At 40.2% G+C, this 24,316-nt stretch overlaps 1 protein-coding gene across 6 annotated transcripts in view; it reads left to right on the top strand.

The window, feature by feature from the left end:
• SLC4A7 (solute carrier family 4 member 7) overlaps positions 1-24,316 on the top strand; it is an 86,740-nt gene that overhangs the window by 6,242 nt on the left and 56,182 nt on the right. For 3 of the 6 annotated variants that reach the window (XM_068982799.1, XM_068982798.1, XM_068982795.1), the window contains exons 3-7: positions 2,997-3,078; positions 12,061-12,207; positions 18,797-18,935; positions 19,486-19,646; positions 22,817-23,005. In XM_068982799.1, the coding sequence (XP_068838900.1) occupies positions 2,997-3,078; positions 12,061-12,207; positions 18,797-18,935; positions 19,486-19,646; positions 22,817-23,005 (718 nt within the window). Of the gene's footprint in view, positions 1-1,386; positions 1,390-2,996; positions 3,079-12,060; positions 12,208-18,796; positions 18,936-19,485; positions 19,647-22,816; positions 23,006-24,316 lie in introns of all 6 variants that reach the window. The other 3 variants (XM_068982800.1, XM_068982794.1, XM_068982797.1) reach the window with 2 other exon arrangements.

The raw sequence follows: 24,316 nt of genomic DNA, 5'->3' as shown, positions 1-24,316 counted from the left end.
CTCTTGGATCATACAACTCGTGTCTTTTGTTGAAGAACAGAGGTGGCTTCTTTTTTTGTATCTCCCTGCATGCTTAGTGGCTAAATCGCATGAGCTCATCGGAGGGAACTTAAAGGTTTCGTGAGTGTGGCACGCCTAATGGATGGCTGATTTACTGGTTCTTCATTCTTGTATGTGTTTCCTGCTTTAGCCTCTGCTCATTTCTAGAGGAGTGTGACTGCTGTGAGTTAGTTTAATCACACATACAGTCTTCTTTAAACTTAGTTCATTACATGAAAATGTATCATGGTCTACATGGCCTGCCCCCCCAATTCTTTACATATAAATCCTTAGCAAGTTATTTAACTTACAAGTTTCATGTATTGAATTGAATCCCAGTCCTTTAGAGTCATATACCTCTTGATATCCAGGTTTGTTTGATTCTGCAGTTTGGATATCTAGCCTCCCTCCAGAAATTAAGTTTGGATATTGAGATCTGTGTTTTCCTAATATACTGTGTCTGTTTCTGAGTTTTGAGTAGCAAGTAGTGAGGGTTTGGATAGCAGTGAATTTATTTGAAAATTTAATCAAATTGATTCAGTTCCTGAGTTATAAGATATGAGAATTAGGACACTGAGAGTTTAGATATCCAGGAAATAGTTGTATATAAATTTACTTTGTATGCACTGAATAAAAAGCTATACCCCAAAGTAAGATATTTTAAGGTCAAGAGTTGGATGAGACCTTGAGAGATCATTTTATCCAAGCAAACTCCAGTTTTAGTCCTTTCTGAAACACTGATCCTTCAGGTGATGCTTGGACATGGAAAGTGATGAGAAGCTGACTGTGTGACGCGTCCTTCTGATCTGTTGCTCTAAGTGGAGAGGAGGCGCAGGGCAGTTAGAATAGCCACAAGGGCCATGGGGATGGTTGGGAGCTTGTCTTCCTGCTGAACTTGAAAAATATAATCTGATGGGCAAAATAACTTTCTTCTGGGAAACTAATAGTAAGTGGAATACTAACAGGGTTGTAATTAATATTATTTTATTCATATTCAGTTCTCTTATATTCATTTGCCTCTCTTGCCTACAAAGTTATCATTTAAAGCTTAAGAACCTTCAAAAAGAACAGATTACTTATTTCCTTCTTGAAAGCTTTTTTGCCAACCCTCCTGCTTCGTGCTGTGCTTAATCACTCAGTCTGGTCGGACTCTGCGACCCCATGGGCTGTAGCCCGCCAGGCTCCTCTGTCCATGGGGATTCTCCAGGCAAGAATACTGGAGTGGGTTGCCATGCCCTCCTCCAGGGGATCTTCCTGACCCAGAGATCAAACCCCGGTCTGCCACACTGCAGGCAGATTCTTTACCATCTGAGCCACAGGAAAGCCCAAGAATACTAGGGTGGGTAGCCTGTCCCCTCTGATCTTCCCCTCTCAGGAATTGAACTGGGGTCTCCTGCATTGCAGGCGGATTCTTTACCAGCCAAGCTACCAGGGAAGCCCGGGAGGAGTGTAGTGCTCTAATTTTGTCTGAACAGAAACATCGTCCATTTCCTGGTGCCCATCTTCCTCTTGGTCATTGCCCTCTTAATTGCATCCGGCTCCTTTCTGCTCCTTTCTGGCTTTTTGGCCCTTTCTGGACATCCTTTTCTTGCATTCATCCCTTGCTTTGATCCTCTGACAGAGGCGCTGTGGGACAGGGTCTCTCCAGGGTGGGTCTGCGCTGAATGAGGTTCCGTGTTCTGGATTCCTGTGTACTACACACTTGCACGCTCGGTGAAGGGATCCAGGTCACGCTCGAAGTTCAGACAGGCCTTTATGACATCAGTCAGCTCTTCCTCAGAATCTCTGTCTGCCTTTTCAAAACCTCAGTGTCATCCTCTGTCGTGTTTCCCAGACCCAGGTTTGCTGAGCACAGGAGGGTCCTTGTGTCCCGTCCCTGCTCCGTGTACTCTGCTCTCCATCTCCGTTACCTGAGGCTGAGCAGATTTCCCTGAGGCACCAGAAGTGGCAGGTGGTGTCCCCTTGTCGGCCTTGCCCACAAGAGGGGGTGCACTGTGGCCCTCAGGAGCTGTGCCCGGAGGTCTGAGGGGCTGAGGAGTGGGGGTGCACTGTGACCCTCAGGAGCTGTGCCGGGAGGTCTGGGGGGCCGTGGAGCTCACCTGTGGGGGGAAGGGGCTTCTGGCATCTGTCTCAGCCAGTGACACAGAATCTTGTGCACACTGAGTTCATGATAAGTAGTTTATGAGTATTCTATGATGTTCCTTTGAAAGTTAAGTTAGAAGTCGAGAAGCGACACTAAAGCTAAAATTTTCTTTTAAAAATATTCTGTGTAATGTATTACAGTAAATATGGTTAGTCTTTTTGTTGAGCAGAAAAGTGGAACAGAACTGTTCACAGCTCAAAGGTGGACTGTCCTTAGAGGCTAAAATTTGAGTTTGGCTTTTCCTTTGTAGACAAAGAAAAAGTTCTTACAAATTTGGTTCTTAGTGATTTACGATTGAAAGTGAAACATGTTAAGTCTATGGACTTATTTTTGACCATTGTACATTTAACCATAATCCAGTATCCAATACTAATATAGGTGATTTAAGTGGGATTCTTTCTGTCTAGAATACCTAAAAGCAAAAAAAAAAAAAGTGTTCTATATTGATATCTAAGGGTTTCCCTCAAACCCAATTCTCTGTAATTTCTGATTAACTTCTAATTTCTGAGAGTCATTCCACTGAAGTGAATATGTGTACCAGTTACTTAGTAATTTCCATGGAAGCCCAGAAAATCTTTGTCATTTCAGTTCTTTCCATGAGACTTTAAATGGTCTTCTGTGGATTAAAAAAAAAAAAAAAAAAAAAAGCCTATAAACATACTTTTAAAAGAATGTAGTTAACCATAGTATGAATTCGGTTCTTTGACAGGAAGGTCCTCTGTTACGTATTTCTGGCCGTCTCAAATAACACACCTAGCAGTAGGCCCTCAGTGTGTATTGATTTCATGAATGAATGAGAATAATTTCTTTTTAGGGTCCTGATGAAGAAGCTGTTGTGGATCTTGGCAAAACCAGCTCAACTGTGAACACCAAGTTTGAAAAAGAAGAACTAGAGAGTAAGTTTGTTTAAAGTAACTTTTGTTTAGCAATATAAACAGACAGTGAGTGTCTGTTAGTGTCCTTTAAGTTTTACTTATTTGTTGAAGCTGTTGTTGTTGCTGTAGAGCATTCATTTACAAGAGTGTTCAACACTTTTCTAAACATAGTTTAATTTTTCTAAACATAGTTTAAAGCATAAATTGCAAAAACCTGTGCAACCACTACCCATATCTACAAAGAGAACATTCCTTGAAACATAAAATATCAGAATGATTTTCAAATTTTACTAATGGTCACCATTACTTACCTTGGAAATCGAATGCCACAATTATAAAATCAGTTAATTCTTTAAATTTTTTTTTTTTAACAAGCTGCTGCTGCTAAGTCGCTTCAGTCGTGTCCAACTGTGTGACCCTGTAGATGGCAGCCCACCAGGCTCCCCCGTCCCTGGGATTCTCCAGGCAAGAACACTGGAGTGGGTTGCCATTTCCTTCTCCAATGCATGAAAGTGAAAAGTGAAAGTGAAGTTGCTCAGTCGTGTCAGACTCGCAGCAATTCCATGGGCTGCAGCCTACCAGTCTCCTCTGTCCATGGGATTTTCCAGGCAAGAGTACTTCAGTGGGCTGCCATTGCCTTCTCTGTCTAACAACCTGGGTAACTTGAATTAAGAGCAAAATATAATGTGCCAGAATAATAAGCCACAGTTATCACTGGTGTCATCTAAATGTTCATTTTATAGGTCTGTTAATCAGCCTTTTAAAATACTTTTAAAAACCTCAGCATAGAATTATGTAGCAAATAGTTATTTGCCAGTCTGTTTTCCCTGAGCTTCCCTAGTGGCTCAGAGGTTAAATAAAGCGTCTGCCTGGAATGCCGGAGACCCAGGTTCGATCCCTGGGTCGGGAAGATTCCCTGGAGAACGAAATGGCAACCCGCTCCAGTACTCTTGCCTGGAGAATCCCATGGAGGGAGGAGCCTGGTAGGCTATAGTCCATGGGGTCGCAAAGAGTCGGACACGACTGAGCGACTTCACACTTCACTTTCCCTGAGCAGGAAGAAGTCCTGACAAATGGTTTTGTTTTTCTTACTTTCCTTTTTTCTGAAATAATTTTAAAAGTTACAGAAGACTTGCAAGGATAGTACATGGTGTCCCCTGTATATACAGCTTTTTCTAATGTTAACGTTTTATTTAAGCATAAGTTTATGAAAATGAAGAAATTTCCCCATTTTCCATAACCTTGCCACTTTGGAAGAGTAATAGTTATTAGTAGAACATCCCAGAATTTGGGTTTGTGTGATGTCATACTGTGACGTGATACTTTCATAGGTCATGGGTGTGTGGGCAGCGTGCGGCGTGTGATGGCCTCTCTCACCTGTGGACAGGTGAGACCAGTGCATTACTGTTGGTGATGTTAACCCTGAATACAGGCTACGGTGGTGATCATAGGTTTTTATGTAGATCATAAATTTTGATAGATTTATTTTGGGGTCTTTTTGAGACCTACATTAAAAAAAATTATAATCATTTTGTTCCGATATTGAGACCTACATTTTTAGGTTGAAGTCTTCAGCTGAATGGAGCCATTGCTTTACAAAAAGAGTTGGAAAGAGACCCAAATAGTGTTCTGTACGTTTACTTCCTGAGATGGACAAAACCCGTCTTTCAAAATTGACTTTAAAAGTTTAGGCTTACGAGGGCTTCTGCAGAGACTTTGATTTACCTAGAAGCTTGATTCTGTAAATTGCAAGCACTGGAGAGGGTAACATTTTCAGCAATAATTTTGTTAGTTCAGGTGTGCCGTGACCCATGTGGTCCGCCACTTGGCTGTCACCCCCCATGCAGGTGAGATCCAGAGAGTGAAGAGAGCCACTTGGCTGTGGTCCTGGCCCCTTTGGTAACCCAGGCCTTTCACTCTTCATCCTTTGCGCATCTTTAAATTTCACAATAAGGTATGAGGGAGAGAGTAGGTTTATCTCAGAGTCTCACTGAATAGGGCTTTGATGAAATCAAGTTGTGATGGAGAACATGAAAGGAGACAATAAAAGCAGGAAAAATAGTAAGGCTCCATCTCCCAGTCTCTGGATTCTAGCATATTGTTACTTATTTTATCTAGTCTTTCTAAGTTTCCAGCTCAGAATTCATTTTTATCTTGGGGTGTAGGGCCTTGTATGCCAAAACCCATTAGAACTAATTGGATTAACAACTTTGTAACTCACATTGCGCAGTGATACTTTAATTTCCACTTTTGGGCAGTGTTCAGAAGAAAATAGTTTCACTAAAATAAACTGTAAGATCACTGAGTTTTATGCTTTTTTTTTTTCATTTTTCTTAATTGCAGTATAATTCAACATAATGTAGAATTTGCCATTTAAAAGTGTTTTTTTAGAATATTCACTATATTGTGCAGCCATCAAACCTTTATTTCCAGAATATTTTCATCATCCCCCAAAGAAACTCTCTGTAATTTTTTAAATGAATCTTCTATTGACGCTTAACTGGCCCACAGCACTCTTAGTGCCTGGTGCTCGTCACAGTGATTTGATGTGTCGCCAGATTCAGAGGGAAATGGAGAAAGTGGGGAAAACCACGAGACCATTCAGGTATGCCCTAAGTCAGATCCCTTACGACTGTACAGTGGGAGTGAGAAGTAGGTTCCAGGATGAGATCTGATAGAGTGCCTGAAGAACTATGGACGGAAGTTCATGACATTGTACAGGAGGCAGTAACCAAGACTATCCCCAAGAAAAAGAAACGCAAAAAGGCAAAACGGCCGTCTGAGGAGGCCTTACAAATAGCTGAGAAAGGAAGAGAAGCTAAAGGCAAAGGAGAAAAGAAAGATATACCCATTTGAATGCAGAGTTCCAAAGAATAGCAGGGAGAGAAAACAAAGCCTTCCTCAGTGATCAGTGCAGAGAAATAGAGGAAAACAATAGAGTGGGAAAGACTAGAGATCTCTTCAAGAAAATTGGAGATACCAATGGAATATTTCATACAAAGATGGGCACAATTAAGGACAGAAATGGTATAGACCTAACAGAAGCAGAAGGTTTTAAGAGTTGGCAAGGATACATAGAAGAACTATACAAGAAAGATCTTAATAATCCAGATAACCATGATGGTGTGATCACTCACCTAGAGCCAGACATCCTGGAATGCAAAGTCAAGAGGGCCTTAGGAAGCATCACTACGAACAAAGCTAGTGAAGGTGATGGAATTCCAGTTGAGCTATTTCAAATCCTAGAAGATGATACCATGAAAGTGCTGCACTCAATATGCCAGCAAACTTGGAAAATTCAGCAGTGGCCACAGGACTGGAAAAGGTCAGTTTTCATTCCAGTCCCAAAGAAAGGCAATATTCAAACTACCACCCAATTGTACTCATCTCACACGCTAGCAAAGAAAATAATGTTCAAAATTCTCCAAGCCAGGTTTCAACAGTACATGAACCATGAACTTCTAGATGTTCAAGCTGGATTTAGAAAAGGCAGAGGAACCAGAGATCAGATTGCCAGCATCCATTGGATCATTGAAAAAGCAAGAGAGTTCCAGAAAAACATCTACTTCTGCCCTATTGACTACACCAAAGCCTTTGAACCTGTGGATCACAACAAGCTATGGAAAATTCTTCAAGAGATGGGAATACCAGACCACCCATCTGCCTCATGAGAAATCTGTATGCAGGTCAAGAAGCAACAGTTAGAACTGGACATGGAACAACAGACTGGTTCCAAATTGGGAAAGGAGTATATCAGGCTGTATATTGTCCCTCTGCTTATTTAACTTCTATGCAGAGTACACCCTGAGAAATGCTGGGCTGGATGAAGCACAAGCTGGAATCAAGATTGCCAGGAGAAATATCAATAACCTCAAATATGCAGATAACACCACCCTTATGGCAGACAGTGAAGAGGAACTAAAGAGCCTCTGGATCAAAGTGAAAGAGGAGAGTGAAAAAGCTGGCTTAAAACTCAGTATTCAAAAAACTAAGGTCATGGCATCCTGTCCCATCACTTCATGGCAAATAGATGGGGAAACAATGGAAACAGTTTATTTTGGGGGGCTCCAAAATCACTGCAGATGGTGACTGCAGCCATGAAATTAAAAGACAGTTGCTCCTTGGAAGAAAAGCTATGACCAACCTAGACAGCATATTAAAAAGCAGAGACATTACCTTGCCAACAAAAGTCTGTCTAGTCAAAGCTATAGTTTTTCCAGTAGTCATGTATGGAAGTGAGAGTTGGATTGTAAAGAAAGCTGAGTGCCGAAGAATTGATACTTTTGAACTGTGGTATTGGAGAAGACTCTTGAGAGTCCCTTGGACTGCAAGGAGATCCAACCAGTCAAACCTAAAGGAAATCAGCCCTGAATAATCATTGGAAGGACTGATGCTGAAGCTGAAACTAATACTTTGGCCACCTGATGCAAAGAACTCACTCATTGGAAAAGACCCTGATGCTGGGCAAGATTGAAGGCAGGAGGAAAAGGGGATGGCAGAGGATGAAATGGTTGGATAGCATCACCGACTTGATGGACATGAGTTTGAGTAAGCTTCTGGAGTTGGTGATGGACAGGGAAGCCTGGGATCCATGGGGTCGCAAAGAGTCAGACACGACTGAGCGACTGAACTGAACTGACTTATTACAAATTGATCACCACGATAAGTCTAGTTACCATCTGTCATCATGCAATCATTGCATTTGTATGTTTTCATTTGGGATTTTTCTGATAATTTTTTTTATAATAATTGAATATGTGTGTCAGGCAACTCAAATTCTTTTTACTCTGTGCATATTTGTAAATGACTGAGAAATCACCATGAGTATTGATTTTGGGATTACAAATAAATTTTAGTGGGTAGGCATATTTACAAATTCAGAATCCATGAGTAATGAGAATTGATTACTTTCAAATCTCATCTAAAAATAAAGATCTTGAGCTGCTTGTGTGTTTTTTTTTATGACCATCTTACAGAAATTATTAGAAAAAGAATGCCCTGAACAGTTTATATTTCAACATTCACCATTTTATGTTGTACATAGAGAAAGCAGCTCTCTGCCAGATGTGTTTTGCACAGCTGCGGATGAGTTAGACTTGTGGTCTCTATCCCCTTTCCCCTATCACAACTTTACACAGGAACTTTAAGCAATTTAAGAAACCAAGTTTCTCCTTCTCAGTGTTAGATATAATGCTGTGAGCTGTCCACTGGCCTGATTGAGTTTCATTTAGTGCGCAAAGACCAGGGACTGCCTTTCATCACTTTTTTAAATTTAATTTTTTAATTGAAGTATATAGTTGATTTCCAGTGTTGTGCCAGTCTCTGCCGTACAACAGAGTGACTCAGTTATACACATACATGCATTCTTCTTTAATGTATATTCTGTTCATAATGGTTGATAGTTTGTGACTGGATATTGTGTATAGCTCCTTGTGACGTATAGGACCTTGTTGTTCATAACTGTTTTTTAGTCCGAATACAAAACTAGGATAATGCAACATCAGAAGTAGCTTTTTCTATTCTAACAGTATATTATAACCTTATTTTATTGCTTTTAAATCCAGTCTGACGATTTCCACCCTTTAATTAGAGTATTTGGATTGTTTAAACTTAATGTATCTCTCATTAATTTGGACCGTACTAATTTGAGATTTTCAAAACTTAATAAATATTTACCACTATCCATTTGTGAATAATCATTATTAAAGCATATCTTAAGGGCCTCTACTAAGTAGGATTGACTGTAAATGTAGATGGAAAACATTGATGTCTACATAATATGATTTCAGGTGGGCCAAGGTCTTCTTTCTCAAAATTTCTTTTCAAACTTGCACATGAATACTTACAGAATATCTAGTATACTTATATGTATATCTAGTATGCTTATATACGTATATCTAGTGTGCTTATATATGTATATCTAGTATGCTTATATACGTATATCTAGTGTGCTTATATATGTATATCTAGTATGCTTATATACGTATATCTAGTGTGCTTATATATGTATATCTAGTATGCTTATATACGTAAATCTAATGTGCTTATATACATATATCTAGTGTGCTTATATATGTATATCTAGTATGCTTATATATGTATATCTAGCATGCTTGTTAATCGATGGCATTAGCCTTTGATGTAATATTTTATGTAGTGCTCTGTAAAATAAGAGAAGCAACAAGAGACTAACATTGTTATTTACATGAACTTGTATGAAATGCTTTTTCATCAAAGTAGAATTTGGTATTCTTTTGTTTATATTCCTTTTCCCCTTTTTGGAAACCTAATATTGGCAATACTTGAAGATATTGTAAGTTTGGTTCTAGACCACTTAAACAAAGTGAGTCACAGTAATTTTTTTGGTTTCCCAGTGCATATAAAGGTTATGTTCATGCTATATCATAGTTTATTAAATGTGCAATAACATTATGTCTAAAAAGCAAAGTATCTGCCTTAACTTACTACTACTACTACCACTAAGTCACTTCAGTCGTGTCGGACTCTGTGCGACTCCATAGACGGCAGGCAGCCCATCAGGCTCCTCCGTCCCTGGGATTCTCCAGGCAAGAACACTGGAGTGGGTTGCCATTTCCTTCTCCAGTGCATGAAAGTGAAAAGTCAAAGTGAAGTCGCTCAGTCGTATCTGACTTAGCGATCCCATGGACTGCAGCCTACCAGGCTTCTCCATCCACGGGATTTTCCAGGCAAAAGTACTGGAGTGGGGTGCCATTGCCTCCTCCAGCCTTAACTTAAAAAATATTTTATTGCTAAAAAATGCTAACCATCACTTAAACCTTCAATGTGTCATAATCTTTTTGTTGGCAGAGGGTTTGGACTTGGTGTTGGTGGCTGTTGGCCTGATCAGGGTGGTGGTTGCTAAAGGTTGGGATGAATTTCTTAAAATAAGACAACAATAAAGTCTGCCACCTTGATTATTCACAGGTGATTTCTCTGTACCCTACAGTACTGTGATAGCATCTGACCCATAGTAGAATGTCTTTCAAAATTAGAGTCAGTCCTCTCAAGCCCTTTTACTTTTATCAAATAAGTTGATGTAGTCTTCTAATTCCTCTGTTGTCATTTCAACAAGCTTTACAGCGGCTTCACTGAAGTGGGTTTCATCCAAAAAACCACTTATTTTCCTCATCAGTAGGAAGCAGGTCTTTGTCCATTCAGATTCTATCAGGAGGTGCAGTGATTCGCTCCCGTCTTCCGGCTCCACTTCTAAACCTGGCTCTTCTGCTCTTTCCACCACATCTGCAGTGCCTTCTTCCACTGAAGGCTCGAGCCCCTCAAAGTCACCCAGGAGGGTGGGAATCAACTTCTTTCAAAAACTCCTCTCTTAATGTTGATACTTTGACCTCTTCCCATGAATCTTGAATGTTCCTCCTGGCAGCTAGAATGGTGAATCCTTTCCAGAAGGTTTTCAATTGATTTTGCCCAGATTTATTGGAGGAATCACTACCCATGGTGACTGTAGCCTTAGAAAATATATTTCTTAAATAATAAGACTCGAAAGTTGAAATGACTGCTTGACTCATGAGCTGCAGAATGGATGTTGTGTTACCAGGCATGAAAATACCATTAACCTCTTTGTCCATCTCCACCAGCGCTCTTGGGTGTCCAGATGTTGTGTGAATGAACAGTCATATTTTGAAAGTGATTTTTTTCTGAGCAGTAGATCTCAACAGTGGGCTTAAAATGTTTAGTAAAGTGTGTTGTCCGGAGAAGGCAATGGCACCCCACTCCAGTACTCTTGCCTGGAAAATCCCGTGGATGGAGGAGCCTGGTAGGCTGCAGTCCATGGGGTCACCAAGAGTTGGATACGACTGAGCGACTTCACTTTGAATTTTCACTTTCATGCATTGAAGAAGGAAATGGCAACCCACTCCAGTGTTCTTGCCTGGAGAATCCCAGGGATGGGGGAGCCTGGTGGGCTGCCGTCTATGGGGTCGCACAGAGTCGGACACGACTGAAGTGACTCAGCAGGAGCAGCGGCAGCAGAGTGCGTTGTTGACTGATGTGCCGTCATCTAGGCTTCGTAAACCTGTGATGGGAAAGAGCCTGAAGCTGTACAGCTGAGACTAGCGTGCTGTTATAGGTCAACTAGAGTTAAAGAAAATAAATAAAAGAAATGGGCCCTAGGCTTTCAGATGGTAAAAGAGCATCGGTTTCAGCTTCACGTCACCAGCTGCATTAAAGAGTCAGCCAATCCTCTGAAGCTTTGAAACCAAGTACTGACTCCCTCTAGCTGTGAAAGTCCCAGTTGGGACCTTCTTCCAAAAGAAAGCTGTTTCATCTACATCCTATCCAGACCACTAAAACTTTCTCCGTATCAACAGTAAGGTCATTTCAGTTTCTTATCATTTGTGTGTTCACTAGAGGAGCATTTTTAATTTCCTTCAAGAACTTTCTTTTTTACCCACTTCTTGGCAGTTTGGCACAAGAGGCCTCGCTTTAGGCCTCTCTTGGTTTTCGACATGCCTTCCTTACTGAGCTTAATTATTTCTAACTTCCGATTTGAAGTAAGAGACATGTGACTCTTTCTTTCACTTGACTCCTTGGAGGCTGTTGTAAGGCTATTGCTTGGCCTGTTTTCAGCCTCGCTCTGTCTCAGGGAACAGGGAGGCCCGAGGAGGAGCGAGGTGGGGGAACGGCCACCGTGGAGCCTCAGGACACACACATTTACCAAGTAAGCTTGCCATCCTGTGTGGGGCATGGCTTGTGGCGCCCTCAAAGAAACGTGATGACCACATCAAAGACCACTGATCACAGATCGCCATGCTAAATATAACACTAGCGGAGAAGCTTGAACCATTGCCAGAGTTATTACCAAAGCCTGACCGGAGAGGGAGTCCGGAGAGGGAGTGAGCAGGTGCTGTTGGGGAGATGGTGCCCATAGGTTGGCTCAGTGCAAGGTTGCCACAAACCTTCAGTTTGTAAAAAGCAGGGTGACTGTGAAATGAGGCCTGCTAGTAACGTTTCTGAATGTCTTACCAGGCCATCGAGCTGTATATATCGGTGTTCACGTCCCGTTTAGTAAAGAGAGTCGCCGGCGTCACAGGCATCGCGGACACAAGCATCACCACCGGAGGAGGAAAGACAAGGACTCGGACAGAGAGGATGGACGGGAGTCTCCTTCTTATGGTAAGAGAAGTGGAAAGTTCTTTCCAGGGAAGTTCTCCACCAACACTTTAAGGTTCTTTCCTGGAAATTTTATTTTTAAATAAACATTTCCTTTTAAAAATCATATTTCTATAATAATTTAGACATTATATGCATTGAGGAATAGTAATTGAAGTAAGAATATTTTTTTCTTTAAGAAAAATCTTTGTTTATAGCTTAAGATCTACTTGAGATGGGTGAAAAAAGTAAGGGATTTTGGTTTCTTTATTGTATTCTAGCGTTGGAACTGTAAATGCTGAGTGTTGGCACTTCAAATTCAGTTTAGGAGGGTTTCTATTTCCTTTTCTGTATTATATGTTTTGTTATTTACATATGCAATGAACAAAATATCTGGAATCCTTAGGCTCCTGGAAGAGATTGAAATTTTTAAGAGTTTTCATTTTTAAGAACATTTTTTGACCAGAAGATTTTATCCTACGCTGGATTACTTGATTTTCTGTGGGAAAAAAAGAGTGCTTTGATTAGATAGTATATCTTTAGAAAGACAAGACTTTTAATTTGAGAGCAGAGCAATAAAGAAGTGCCAGCAGACAGTAAATATTGGGAATCTTACAAAGGAAAAAAGGCATATAGTAGAGAAAAGAAAATTAGTAACATCTGATAATAATGATTGCTAGTGATTTAAGTGGCCGTGAGAGCTGGAGCGGCAAGAACCAGAAAGAGTGGCTGTGCAGCCTGAGCAGGGGCCTCAGACGTGTGCTCAGCCGACAGCCAGGGCGTCAGTGGCTTTTGAGGACATCATGGCCCTCGTGGCTGTGTACACCGTAAGTCCTGCATGTGTGCTCTCAGGAGCCAAGTGAGCTGCACCCCATGGGCACTTGTGTGCTGTGCTAAAAAAAGGTTTTGTCGAAGAGTGAAAGAATTACTGTGTGTTATACAGCTTATGTCATGACTGAAGGAAGGGAAATACTGATGGCCTAGTAAAATGCGAACTGCTGTTTCTGTGAAGTATTCCACTAAGCCCTTGACGTATGCCCTTTGATTTAATCTTCTCATCATTTAAAAAAACTAAAGATTGATATTATGTTTTCATTGTATAGATGGATAAGCCTCAACTTAGAGAGGCTACATGATGGGAATCTCTTCACCAATCCTAAGAGATACTGACAGCCTGATAAACTGTATCAATATTAAGTGGTCGAATAGCCAAAAAAGATAATGTCACTAGCAAAGGGAAAGTCGATGCTCATTTTAGAAAGGCTTACTAGTGGACTCTGATGCTGTTGGTAGTTGAGAAGTATCTTGCTGGGCTTCCCAGGTGGCTCAGTGGCAGAGAATCTACTTGCCAAGCAGGAGACATGAATTCAGTCCCTGGGTCGGAACACCCTCCTGAAGGAAATGGCAACCCACTCCAATATTCTGAGGAGCGTGGCAGGCTCCATACAGTCCTTGGGGTGGCAAAGAGTCAGATGTGACTGAGCAAGTATTCTATTCCATGTGATGATCCATCCAGCTTAGAGTATTTTACTTTGTGAGTAGATGAACATGCTTTTTTATTTCATTCTGAGTAAAAAGGTACACAATATTTTTTAATAGAAAAGTTTTTTACTAAATTATGTTTATATGTTCACTTGGGTAGGTGATTTAATAAACTTTCAAGCTGAGTCTATATTTGAAGTCTAAATATAGTGGTTTGAAAAATATATTTGGTGGAGAAAATATTTGTAACTTTTTCATGGAGTTATTATGCCTAGAAAAGTTTTATGTCACAGAAGTGGGTTTATTTTGGTTTCAACTGCCAGTCTGTATCCTAGAAATGGCTGTGAATGAAGTGGCTTCTTTCCTCCCCTGACTCTCTGAAAAGAGATTATGCTTGTCTGCTGCTTCTGGACATGATGGAATAATAGGAATTGAATTTGCATTCCAATTTTAAATAGCTAGAAAACTGCACAAAGTGTTTGAAATAGTAATTTTCAGACCCTGGACAACAGGCAGCATAGGACACTGAGCTCTGTGAGAGGGGAAGTGGTGAGATGGGCCCTGTGGTTCCTGAGCTCATCAAGCTAGGTGGTTCCCAGGCTGCAACATGAGGAGCTGGGACAGAACCTCGCAGCTCTCAGGGTTGAGGAGGTAGGCTGGGACTGGGGAGGCCTCCGATGGTAGCATTTAAGATGTCGAGTGCCAGAGAATAGAGAGCTGCACCTAGAGGGCTCCAAAGGTCTGAAGAAGGGCACTGTTCGGTCTTCGGCTGAATACTCACCTGGGTGTGTGTGTGATGGAAAACTGTCTGGGGCTTGCCGACGGCCAGCAGAAAGCAGGCGCAGGAAGTAGATCCTGGATTCCGCACAAAGACTGGGCGCAGGTGTGTTCCCACCACTGAGGGCAGAGGCCTCAGAAGGGTAGTGACTGAGGTTTACACTCAAGACTGCAGTGAATCTACTATTAAAAAAATTTTTAAAGCAGGCCTTGAAAGAATTGAATTGACCTTAAAGTTTCTGCATGTCAGAACAAACTCTAGTACTACTAAAAGAAATACAGTAAAACCTAGCATTTAACCGTGTGAAGTGCACAATATCTGACATTCACGACTTATTGAAATACAGTGAAGTAGGAAAGTAGGCAGAACCAAGAGAAAACTGAATCCGTAGGAACAGATCCAGAAATGACAGACTGAATGGAATTCTAAAGCAAGCATGTTAAAGCAGTATAATAAATGCTCTTTATAGGATCAGAGGGGGAGAGAAAAATAGACTGATGAGGAGGGAGGCTGAAATATATGAAAGCCCCAAATGGAACTTCTGCACATGAAAAATACCATATTTGAAATGAATAGTACAGCAGATAAGATTAACAGATGATTTGACATTACAGAACAAGAAAGATTAGTGAGTTTTGAAGAGATTGTGATAGAAACTAATCAAAATGAAACAGAAAAAAGCTGGAAAACCAATAAACAGCATCAGTAATTTGTCAGACAATATCAGTTCAGGTAGTCTAACATATATATAATTGGAGTGCCAGAAAAATTTCTAAACGTAATTAAAACTCTGAACTCACAGGTCCAAGGAGTTCAGCAAAGCCCAAGGAGAGGAAACACGAAGAAAACCACCCAAAGTCACAATTATCAAACTGCTGAAACCAAGATGTACCAGTCCTACATAGCTTCAAAACCCATGAAGCAAAAACTGATAAAATTGGAAAGGGAGAAATTGACAAGTGTAGTTGCAAATAACAACTTTCCTTCCTCAGTAATGGATAAAACAAGTGAACAAAAAATCAGTAAGGATGTGGAAAACCTAAGTAACACTGCCAGGCTGATAGTCACGTGCATAGAACTCAACCACAGCACAATACATGTTCTCTACAAGTGCGTATTGAAGATTTACCAAGATCACGTTCTAGGCCATAAAGCAAGTCAGTACATTTGAAAAGACTGAAAGTATATTCTCTGACCACAATAGAATTAAATTAGAAACATAATGAGGTAAATACCCAGATATTTGGAAATTAAATGCAAAGCTTCTCAGTAACTCATGGGTTAAATGCAGTCACAATAGAAGTCAGAAAGTATCTTGAATTCATGAAAATGAAAACCCAGTATAGGCAGTAACTGAGAGGACATTCTTCAAAGTGAGGACATAGTTTTGACATGCACAGGTTTCATTTAGCTTGGCTCTCTGCAAAGTGAGGATGTCTATATTTTGAAATTTGTCAGGTGTAGCTAAAGCAGTGCTTAGAGAAAAATGTATAGCATTTTATCTTTATGTTAGAAAAAAGAAAAGACCTAATCAGTGATTTAAGCTTGTAACTTAAGAAATTAAAGGGAACAAGTAGAGCAAATTAAACCAAAATAAGGAAATCATTGAAATGAGAGCAAAAATGAATTAAATTAAAATTAGACCAATATTAGCAAAAATCAATCAGACTGAAATCTGGTTCTTTGAAAAGATCAATAAAATTGATAAATCTAAATAGCCAGACTGATCATGTCAGGGGAAAAAAGATACAAATGACCAGCAGTAGAAATTTTCAGTACAGATTCTACAGATTAAGGAGGGAGTATTATGAATGGTTCTATGCCAACAAAATTGATACTTCAGATTAAATGAGGACGTTTCTTAGGATTACATGCTATTAAGCAGAAATGGGTAACTTGAATTACCCTACATGTAGAAAAAGAAATTGAATTTGTAGTCTCAGATATTCCCATGATGAAAATTTTCTCCTCCGTACATAGCAACATATAAAAGTAAGAAATAACACAAACTCTGCCTGAGTATTAAAGATGACAAAACTAGGAATTGCAAACTAGGAATATTAGAAACCTTCCTCACTTTCCAGTCATCTTGTGAAGCCAGCATTACCCTGGTACCAAAACTTGATAAGATGTTATAAGAGAATAAAACTGCACACTAATTGTTTCTCACAAATGTAGATTCAGAAGTCCTTAAGAAAATAAACACATCCTTTTCCCACCAATATTTAAGAGAGCTAACCCATCATGACAGAGTATGCTGAGTAGCGGCCCCCACCTTGTCTGCATCCCTAATGTCCAAAATCTGTGAGTGTCAACCTTATTTAGCAAAGGTGAATTTACAGATGTAACTAAATTAAAGGATTCTGAGTAGCGGAGATCCTGCTGGATTAATGGAGATGGGCCAGATTTAATCACAAGGAGTCAGAAGATCAAAGCAGACCGTGGTGGTATTGATACAGTGGGGAGGGATCCAGACCCCGGGAATGTAGGCAGCCTCCAGAACCTGGAGCCTCCAGGAAGAACCATCCCTATGGTTTCAGCCCTGCATACAACCCATTTTGGACTATAGTCTCCACAACTATAAGAGAATAAATTTATGTTATTTAAGGCACCAAATTTGTGACAGTTGACTATAGCAGCAATAGGAAATTGATAAACAAGTGGAAATTCAGGGTCATTTTTAAAATTTAAGCATCTGTATCAATGTAAACTTATTAACAGTATAAAGCAGAAAAACCCTATGTAATCATATCAATAAGACAGAAAAATTCCACCCCCCATTCATGATAAAATTCCCCTAACATACTAGGAATATTAGGAAACTTCCTCAGTGTGATAGGAGCTTCTAGAAATGCGGGTGGGAGACTGAATTTTCTCCCCATGAATTGGGAAAAAGCAGGCTGTCCTCTCTCGCCACTTCTGTTCAGCATGGTACTGACACACGTCTCCAGCAGAATAAGGCAAGAGAGAAATGAAATACATCCAGAAGATAACCGAAGATGTAAAATTGTCTTTATTCACAATTACAGAATCACATATGTAGCAAATCCTAAGCAATCTACAAAGCTACAAAAATACGTAAGTTTAACAAGGTTGCAGGATACAAAATCAGGGCACAGAATCAACTGTATTTCTGTATAAGAGCAATGAGCAATCAGAAAATGAACTTAATACTGACACAGTAGCACCAGAAAGACTATTTGGGGATACATTTACAAAAGATATGTAAGACCTAACTGTTGGAAGACTCAGGTATTAGGAAGTCCAGTCACACCATGGTTTTGCCGTGTGTTGGTCCCAGAATATTCCTTCACTGTGAGGAGCCAGGCCATGTGCACACTGTGCAGGTTTGCATTTCGTACTCCTTCCCCGTTCATGTTTCCCTCTTTCCGGTGTTTTTCCTGTTGACTAGCTTCCTCTGTGTTCTGTGTCTCTTAACCTCGTGTGTTTTTGTCTTGTCACTAATGCATTTCGTATAACCTCCTCCTTGCATCTGACTTTTCCTTCAACAGTGCTACTTCTAATCTGCTTTGTAACCTGTTTTAATTTCCCAGTTAGGGTTTTAAGTTCCTGGAGGTTTGTTTACTTAGATGTAAAATTTGAATTTGACATCCTCTCTCATATTTGGAAGAATTTGATTTTGCTTTTAATTGATGCTTGTTGTTGTATGCTTATGTGTTTATCCTGGAGTCCCTGGGCTTTCAGCTGTTCTGGGCTAGAATGTATGTTAATTTCTTGGTTGGGAATCCTGTACCACACAGATAAACTCAGAGGCCATGAGTAGCAGTGACCTGTCCTACATCTCTGGCCTCAGAGACAGACTTGCTTTTCCATAATAGTAAGAAAAGGAGTTTTGTGTTTTCTCTTTTCTTTTTTTTTTTGAACTCAGGGATTTTTTTTTTTTAACTTTTGAACTTTAATTAACTATTTTAAATGTTGTATGTTGTCTAACATTTCCGTCTATTTTTGGTGAGGGAAAAGTCCTGTTTTTATGCAGAGTGTTTTCTTGGTTTTGGATGTTGCTTACTTTGTTTTTACAGAAGTTTGTTGAAGATTAGTGTGAGTTATCTTTAACATATGGTTTTTCTTTTCCATCTGTAGAGGTGATCTTTCTGTGAAATTCTTTTGTTCCAGATTGTTGGCCCTTGTTTCCTTTCAGAATTGTATTCTTTTTATTATTAAATTGTATTATTTTATTATTATCAGAAAAAAATTTGTTTTAATGGAATATATTTGTAACAAAACAGTGAGTAGAGAATTTCCTCACTTCTGGAAATTCTGTATTTAATTGACCTTTGTATTAATTGAGGAAGATTTTTGAGTGTGTGTCTTTAAATTCTGATTTTTGTCAAGACACACCATCCCAGAGAGTCCAGTTCATCCTCGGCACCGAGGACGACGATGAAGACCACATCCCCCACGACCTCTTCACGGAGATGGACGAGCTCTGCTACAGAGACGGAGAGGAGTATGAATGGAAGGAAACTGCCAGGTGGTGATGCTCTCGACGCTTTCAACTGCTGCTACTTGTCTTCTTTTAGTAATGAAAACATAAAATTGAAATTATGAGACACACAACACTTTAAAACAATGAGCAGAGGATTTCCTTGTGTCCAGAAATTCAGTATTTAATTTTTCTCTTTATTCTCATAATTTGTTTCATTAAATAATTCTTAATACCGTAATAGAACACGAAAGGAATTATGTTAACTGTAGATTTTCATGTCTTTAATTAGAGAAAAACTCTGAGAAGACATTTTGCATATTTAAAGTTTAAAATAAGATTGGAAGTTGACACGATGGAATTCCAGAGTTTGTTACTATAGACTTACTGTTGTGGTAGCTGGAGTAGAAAGAGGAACTGCCAAGATCTAGTGACTCTCAACATTACAGACCATTAGCTTAATTTGTAAAGGTGTGTAGAAAAATTTTATTTTCGTGATGGTGATCTTTTTTTCTCTTTATAAGAATATGCTTGCATTTATCATATTTAACAGAATCATCACTATTTGTAACATATTTGTATACATTATACATTTCAGATGGCTGAAATTTGAAGAGGATGTTGAAGATGGTGGTGACCGGTGGAGTAAACCTTATGTGGCAACTCTTTCTTTACATAGTCTTTTTGAGCTGAGAAGTTGCATCTTAAATGGAACAGTCATGCTGGATATGAGAGCAAGCACTCTCGATGAAATAGCAGGTGACAGCAAAGTGTCTTCTTTATGTTTAAATTGCAGTGAAGTTGAGATAAATAAGGAAAACAGTGGAATTCTAGACCGTTGATTTGATGGTTACATGTTGAGCTTCCATTCTGTGCAGGGCAGTATGAAGAGATAGACGTAAATACCCCTTTTTATCCTTGGTAAGTTTGGAGTCTGAAAGATGGACTGAGACAGATGTAGCTACAGTGTCAAGAAGACTGACTCGTGCCATAAGCAAGATCTGGAGTCTGTTCTTTGGCGGTGCAGAGGAAGGAGCTTTTCGTTTCCTTGTTTCTGGACCATGGTATCTGGGGAGACCTAGAAGGTACATTAACTGTACAACGTATCCATAGAATGTGAACACATGGCAGCAAGGGGAAGGTGTTGTGAGAGGAAAGAAAGTGTTCTGAGGAGGAAGAGAAAGAAGAGAAGGCTGGAAAGTACCAACAGGTATGATCTCAGGAAGGTCAGTTCTCTGTGAGTATACAGATTTCTTGAGATTTGTGGGAAAATAAATTAGAGGTGAGTTACAACTATCCTTGAATTACTGGGTTAAGAAATTGGGTTTGATTTGATAAGCATTTTGGTTCTCAGTGATTTTTAAGTACGAGAATATTACCAGATGTGGAACAACTGACTGGTTCAGTATTGGGAATAGGATACAACAAGGCTGTATATTCTCACCTTGTTTATTTAGCTTACATGCAGAGTACAACATGTGAAATGCTGGGCTGGATGAATCACAAGTTGAATTTAAGATCACCAAGAGAAATATCAATAACCTCAGATATGCAGACGGAGAAGGCAATGGCACCCCGCTCCAGTACTCTCGCCTGGCGAATCCCATGGACAGAGGAGCCTGGTGGGCTGCAGTCCATGGAGTCGCGAAGAGTCGGACACGACTGAGCGACTTCACTTTGACTTTTCACTTTCATGCATTGGAGAAGGAAATGGCAACCCACTCCAGTGTTCTTGCCTGGAGAATACCCGGGACAGCGGAGCCTGGTGGGCTGCGGTCTATGGGGTCGCACAGAGTCGGACACGACTGAAGTGACTTAGCAGCAGCAGCAGATATGCAGATGATAACACTCTAATGGCAGAAAGTGAAGAGGAACTAAAGAGCCTCTTGATGAGAGTGAAAGAGGAGAGTGAAAAAGCTGGCTTAAAGCTCAACATTCAGAAAACTAAGATCTTGGCATCTGGTCCTACCACTTCATGGCAAGTAGAAGGGGAAAAAGTGGTGATAGTGACAGATTTGATTTTCTTAGCCTCCAAAATCACTGCAAACAGTGACTGTAGCCATGACACTAAAGTGTGTTTACTTGGAAGGAAAGCTTTGCCGAAAAGGTCTGTCTAGTTAAAGCTATGGTTTTCCCAATAGTCATGTATGGCTGTGAGAGTTGGACCATAAAGAAAGCTGAGTGCCAGAAAATTGATAATTTCGAATTGTGGTGCTGGAGTAGACTCTTGAGAGTCCCTTGGACTGCATGGAGATCAAACTAGTCAATCCTAAAGGAAATCAATCCCTGAATATTCACTGGAAGGACTGATGCAGAAGCTCCGATACTTTGGCCACTTGAAGCGAAAAACCGACTCATTAGAAAAGATCCTGATGCTGAGAAAGATTGAAGGCCAAGGGAGAAAAGGGCGACAGAGGATGAGATGGTTGAATAGGATCACCAACTTAGTGGGCATGAATTTGAGCAAACTCTGGGAGATAGTGAGGGACCGGGGAGCGTGGTGGGCTACAGTCGGTGAGGTCGCAAAGAGTCGGACACAGCTGAGGACGGAATAGCAACAGTGGTCTCGGTGTGTGTCCGCAGGGTTATTCTGGGAGGGGGGGTAGGGTGGCTTTGGGTTAGAACAGGTTAGAAGCCAGGAGGTTGTTTATTCTCTCGGAATGTCTCAGCAAGAAATGCCAGCGGCCTAAAGTGTGGCAGGTGGCACCAGTGGAAATGGAGAGAGAGAGCAAAAGGGTGGCTGTGATGAAGCTACCTGGTCACTAGCTGAAGTTGCTCAAAGCCAAAATCAAGTTCAGTAGTGATAAACTTTATAGTGGGACTGACTACCAGTATAGTCACCTCGATAAAAAAGAAAAAACTATCGTATTTGATTTTCAAGAGAACTGTAACTTTGTTAGAATTTCTCAGGCTGGAAATACTTTGATGTTACCAGATTGTTAATTTGACCTTGTGCTGCAAACCTGTAAGTTATCAGAGTCCTTAACTTTCTTGCCCTCTATAAATGACTAGGAAAGCGATTTGGGAATTAGAAATACTAAATTTAGGTGAATGTAGTATGTCTTACCTTGGCTTTCCGGTGACCACATAATATAGTATATCTCAGTAAACGCATAGTCCAGCTCTCACATGGATGGCAGCACGTGGTTGTGGTCTTACTGTTAGAGTTTACCTGCTAGTTTGATCCCTTACAGTTTTTCTCTGAGGAATCTTACAGATTTGAAGGCTTGACTCTTCCTTCAAGTTAGTGGCGCTTTTAAAAAATATTTATATCAGTGTGTACTTTGTAAATTAAAAATAGTCCAGACAGCACAGTAGCATATAAAATGTCCCCACACCCCCCTCACAGCCTGATACGTACATTTTCCACAGAGTCACTACTTCGTATTTTATCTGTTCAGTTACTCACCGGTTTTCTACCTCTGGATGAGTGACAGCAGAAGCTCAGTCTGCTTCGTTAATTGCTGTGTTGCTAACACATAATAGGTGCTCAGTAAATAGTTAATTATTGAATGGATGAGTACAGATATTCATCTACAGTTTTGGAGAAAAATAGGAGATGAAGCCATAAAATTCCGTCATTTCTTAGGAAACCAGTATTATTCAAGTATCCAATTTAACGGAATTTATTATATACGTATCAGTTAAGCACCTTCAGCTATATAGGAAGGCTCTTGGTGTGTAACAATAGCTTTTTAGTAAATGATAGTATTTATTAAAATCAAAGTCTCTATTAATATGTTCACTTTTGTTGGATAGTGTTCATACTTATCATTATGCATCCATTATTAAATGTTAGAAGAGAATAATGCTTTTGAGATTCATATTTTCCTGGTAAGATTTCATTTACCATTTATTATATATTACAGTCATCCAGGTGCTAATTTTATTTAGTAACGATTGTTATCTGTGTATTTTTCTTTGCCTAGATATGGTACTGGACAACATGATCGCCTCTGGCCAGTTGGACGAATCCATCAGAGAGAATGTCAGAGAAGCCCTTCTAAAGAGGCACCACCATCAGAATGAGAAGAGGTTCACCAGCCGGATCCCCCTAGTTCGATCTTTTGCAGACATAGGCAAGAAACATTCTGACCCTCACTTGCTTGAAAGGAACGGTGAGATAAGTTGTGGTGTCCAATTTTTCTAACACTTTATTAACAGCATTCCAGCTTGTTAGAATTAGCATTTGGGAAAAGAAACTTATTTTTTGTAGATAATTATGTAGGTCTTTTATCTTTTTAATTCTTTTTTAAAAAAATAATAGTAGTATTTGTGCATTTAAATATTTCATTTCTGAAATGTCTTTATAATGTGGCAGAATTATCTGTAGAAATTACTTAGATAAGAAAATTAAGCTTTTATTCTGTTAAAATGGGACATTGAAGTATTGGTAATATTTAAACACTACTGTAGGCTTCCCTCATAGTTCAATTGGTAAAGAATCTGCCTGTAGTGCAGGAGACTCCAGTTCGTTTCCTGGGTCAGGAAGATCCCCTGGAAGGGATAGGCTACACACTCCAGTATTCTTGGGCTTCCCTTGTGGCTCAGCAGGTAAAGAATCTGCCTGCAATGTGGGAGACCTGGGTTCTGTCCCTGGGTTGGGAAGATCTCCTGGAGAAGGGAAAGGCTACCCACTCCAGTATTCTAGCCTAGAGAATTCCATGGACTGTATAGTCCATGGGTTTGCAAAGAGTCGGACATGACTGAGCGACTTTCATTTTCTTTCAGACACTACACTGTACGTAACCCTGATTATTCTCCTCCTTGCTTTTTTGTTTCTGTTCAAGAATTCTTGTATGGTTGATATAAGAGCTGTAAATTGCTATCTATAAATTTAGTTTACTCTTTTGAAAATTCAAAGTCTTGTGTTTGAACCTTTAATATTAGATTTTTCCTAAGTTTTTTTTTTTTTTCTCCTGAGTAGACTATACTTGCTGGGTATAAACAGTATTTTGGAGCTGGTTTGCTTTTAATTTTCCCAGCTTTTTATTGACCTAATCTGTAAAAGGTTTTTGTACTTGTTCCTATTGTATGATGTCTTCAAGTCACGGAGAGTGGCACAGACCCACGTCCACTCACGCTTCAGCAGTGGGTTGTGGGGACGTGGGGAGACTGTTGGGGTAGCTGCTCCCCTCTGTCCTGTCTTAGAGCTGGCCTGCTGTCACTGCGGCTTTGTTAGGGTCTCAGAAATGGCTGTAATGTGATAGAGCACTGGGGTTTATCTCAGGGTCACTGTTGTGTCGAGCTGCCCCTGTTACCCAAGGCACATGAGAGTTACAGGGAAGAGGAGTGGGGGGTGGGCCACAAACCTTTCCGCTCATCTTTCTGTCTCTGAAACACGAGTGTGGCTCTTGGGTGCTACAGGCACACTCCCAGGGGAGGACTCACCACATGTACAGTGAGTGGTACTCAGGCTCCTTCTGTGG

This window comes from Capricornis sumatraensis, chromosome 10 (assembly GCF_032405125.1).
Source record: "Capricornis sumatraensis isolate serow.1 chromosome 10, serow.2, whole genome shotgun sequence".
In the NCBI taxonomy this organism is placed as follows: domain Eukaryota; kingdom Metazoa; phylum Chordata; class Mammalia; order Artiodactyla; family Bovidae; genus Capricornis; species Capricornis sumatraensis.
The sequence above is the reverse complement of the archived record's forward strand: the minus strand, read 5'-3'. Positions and strand labels throughout refer to the sequence as shown.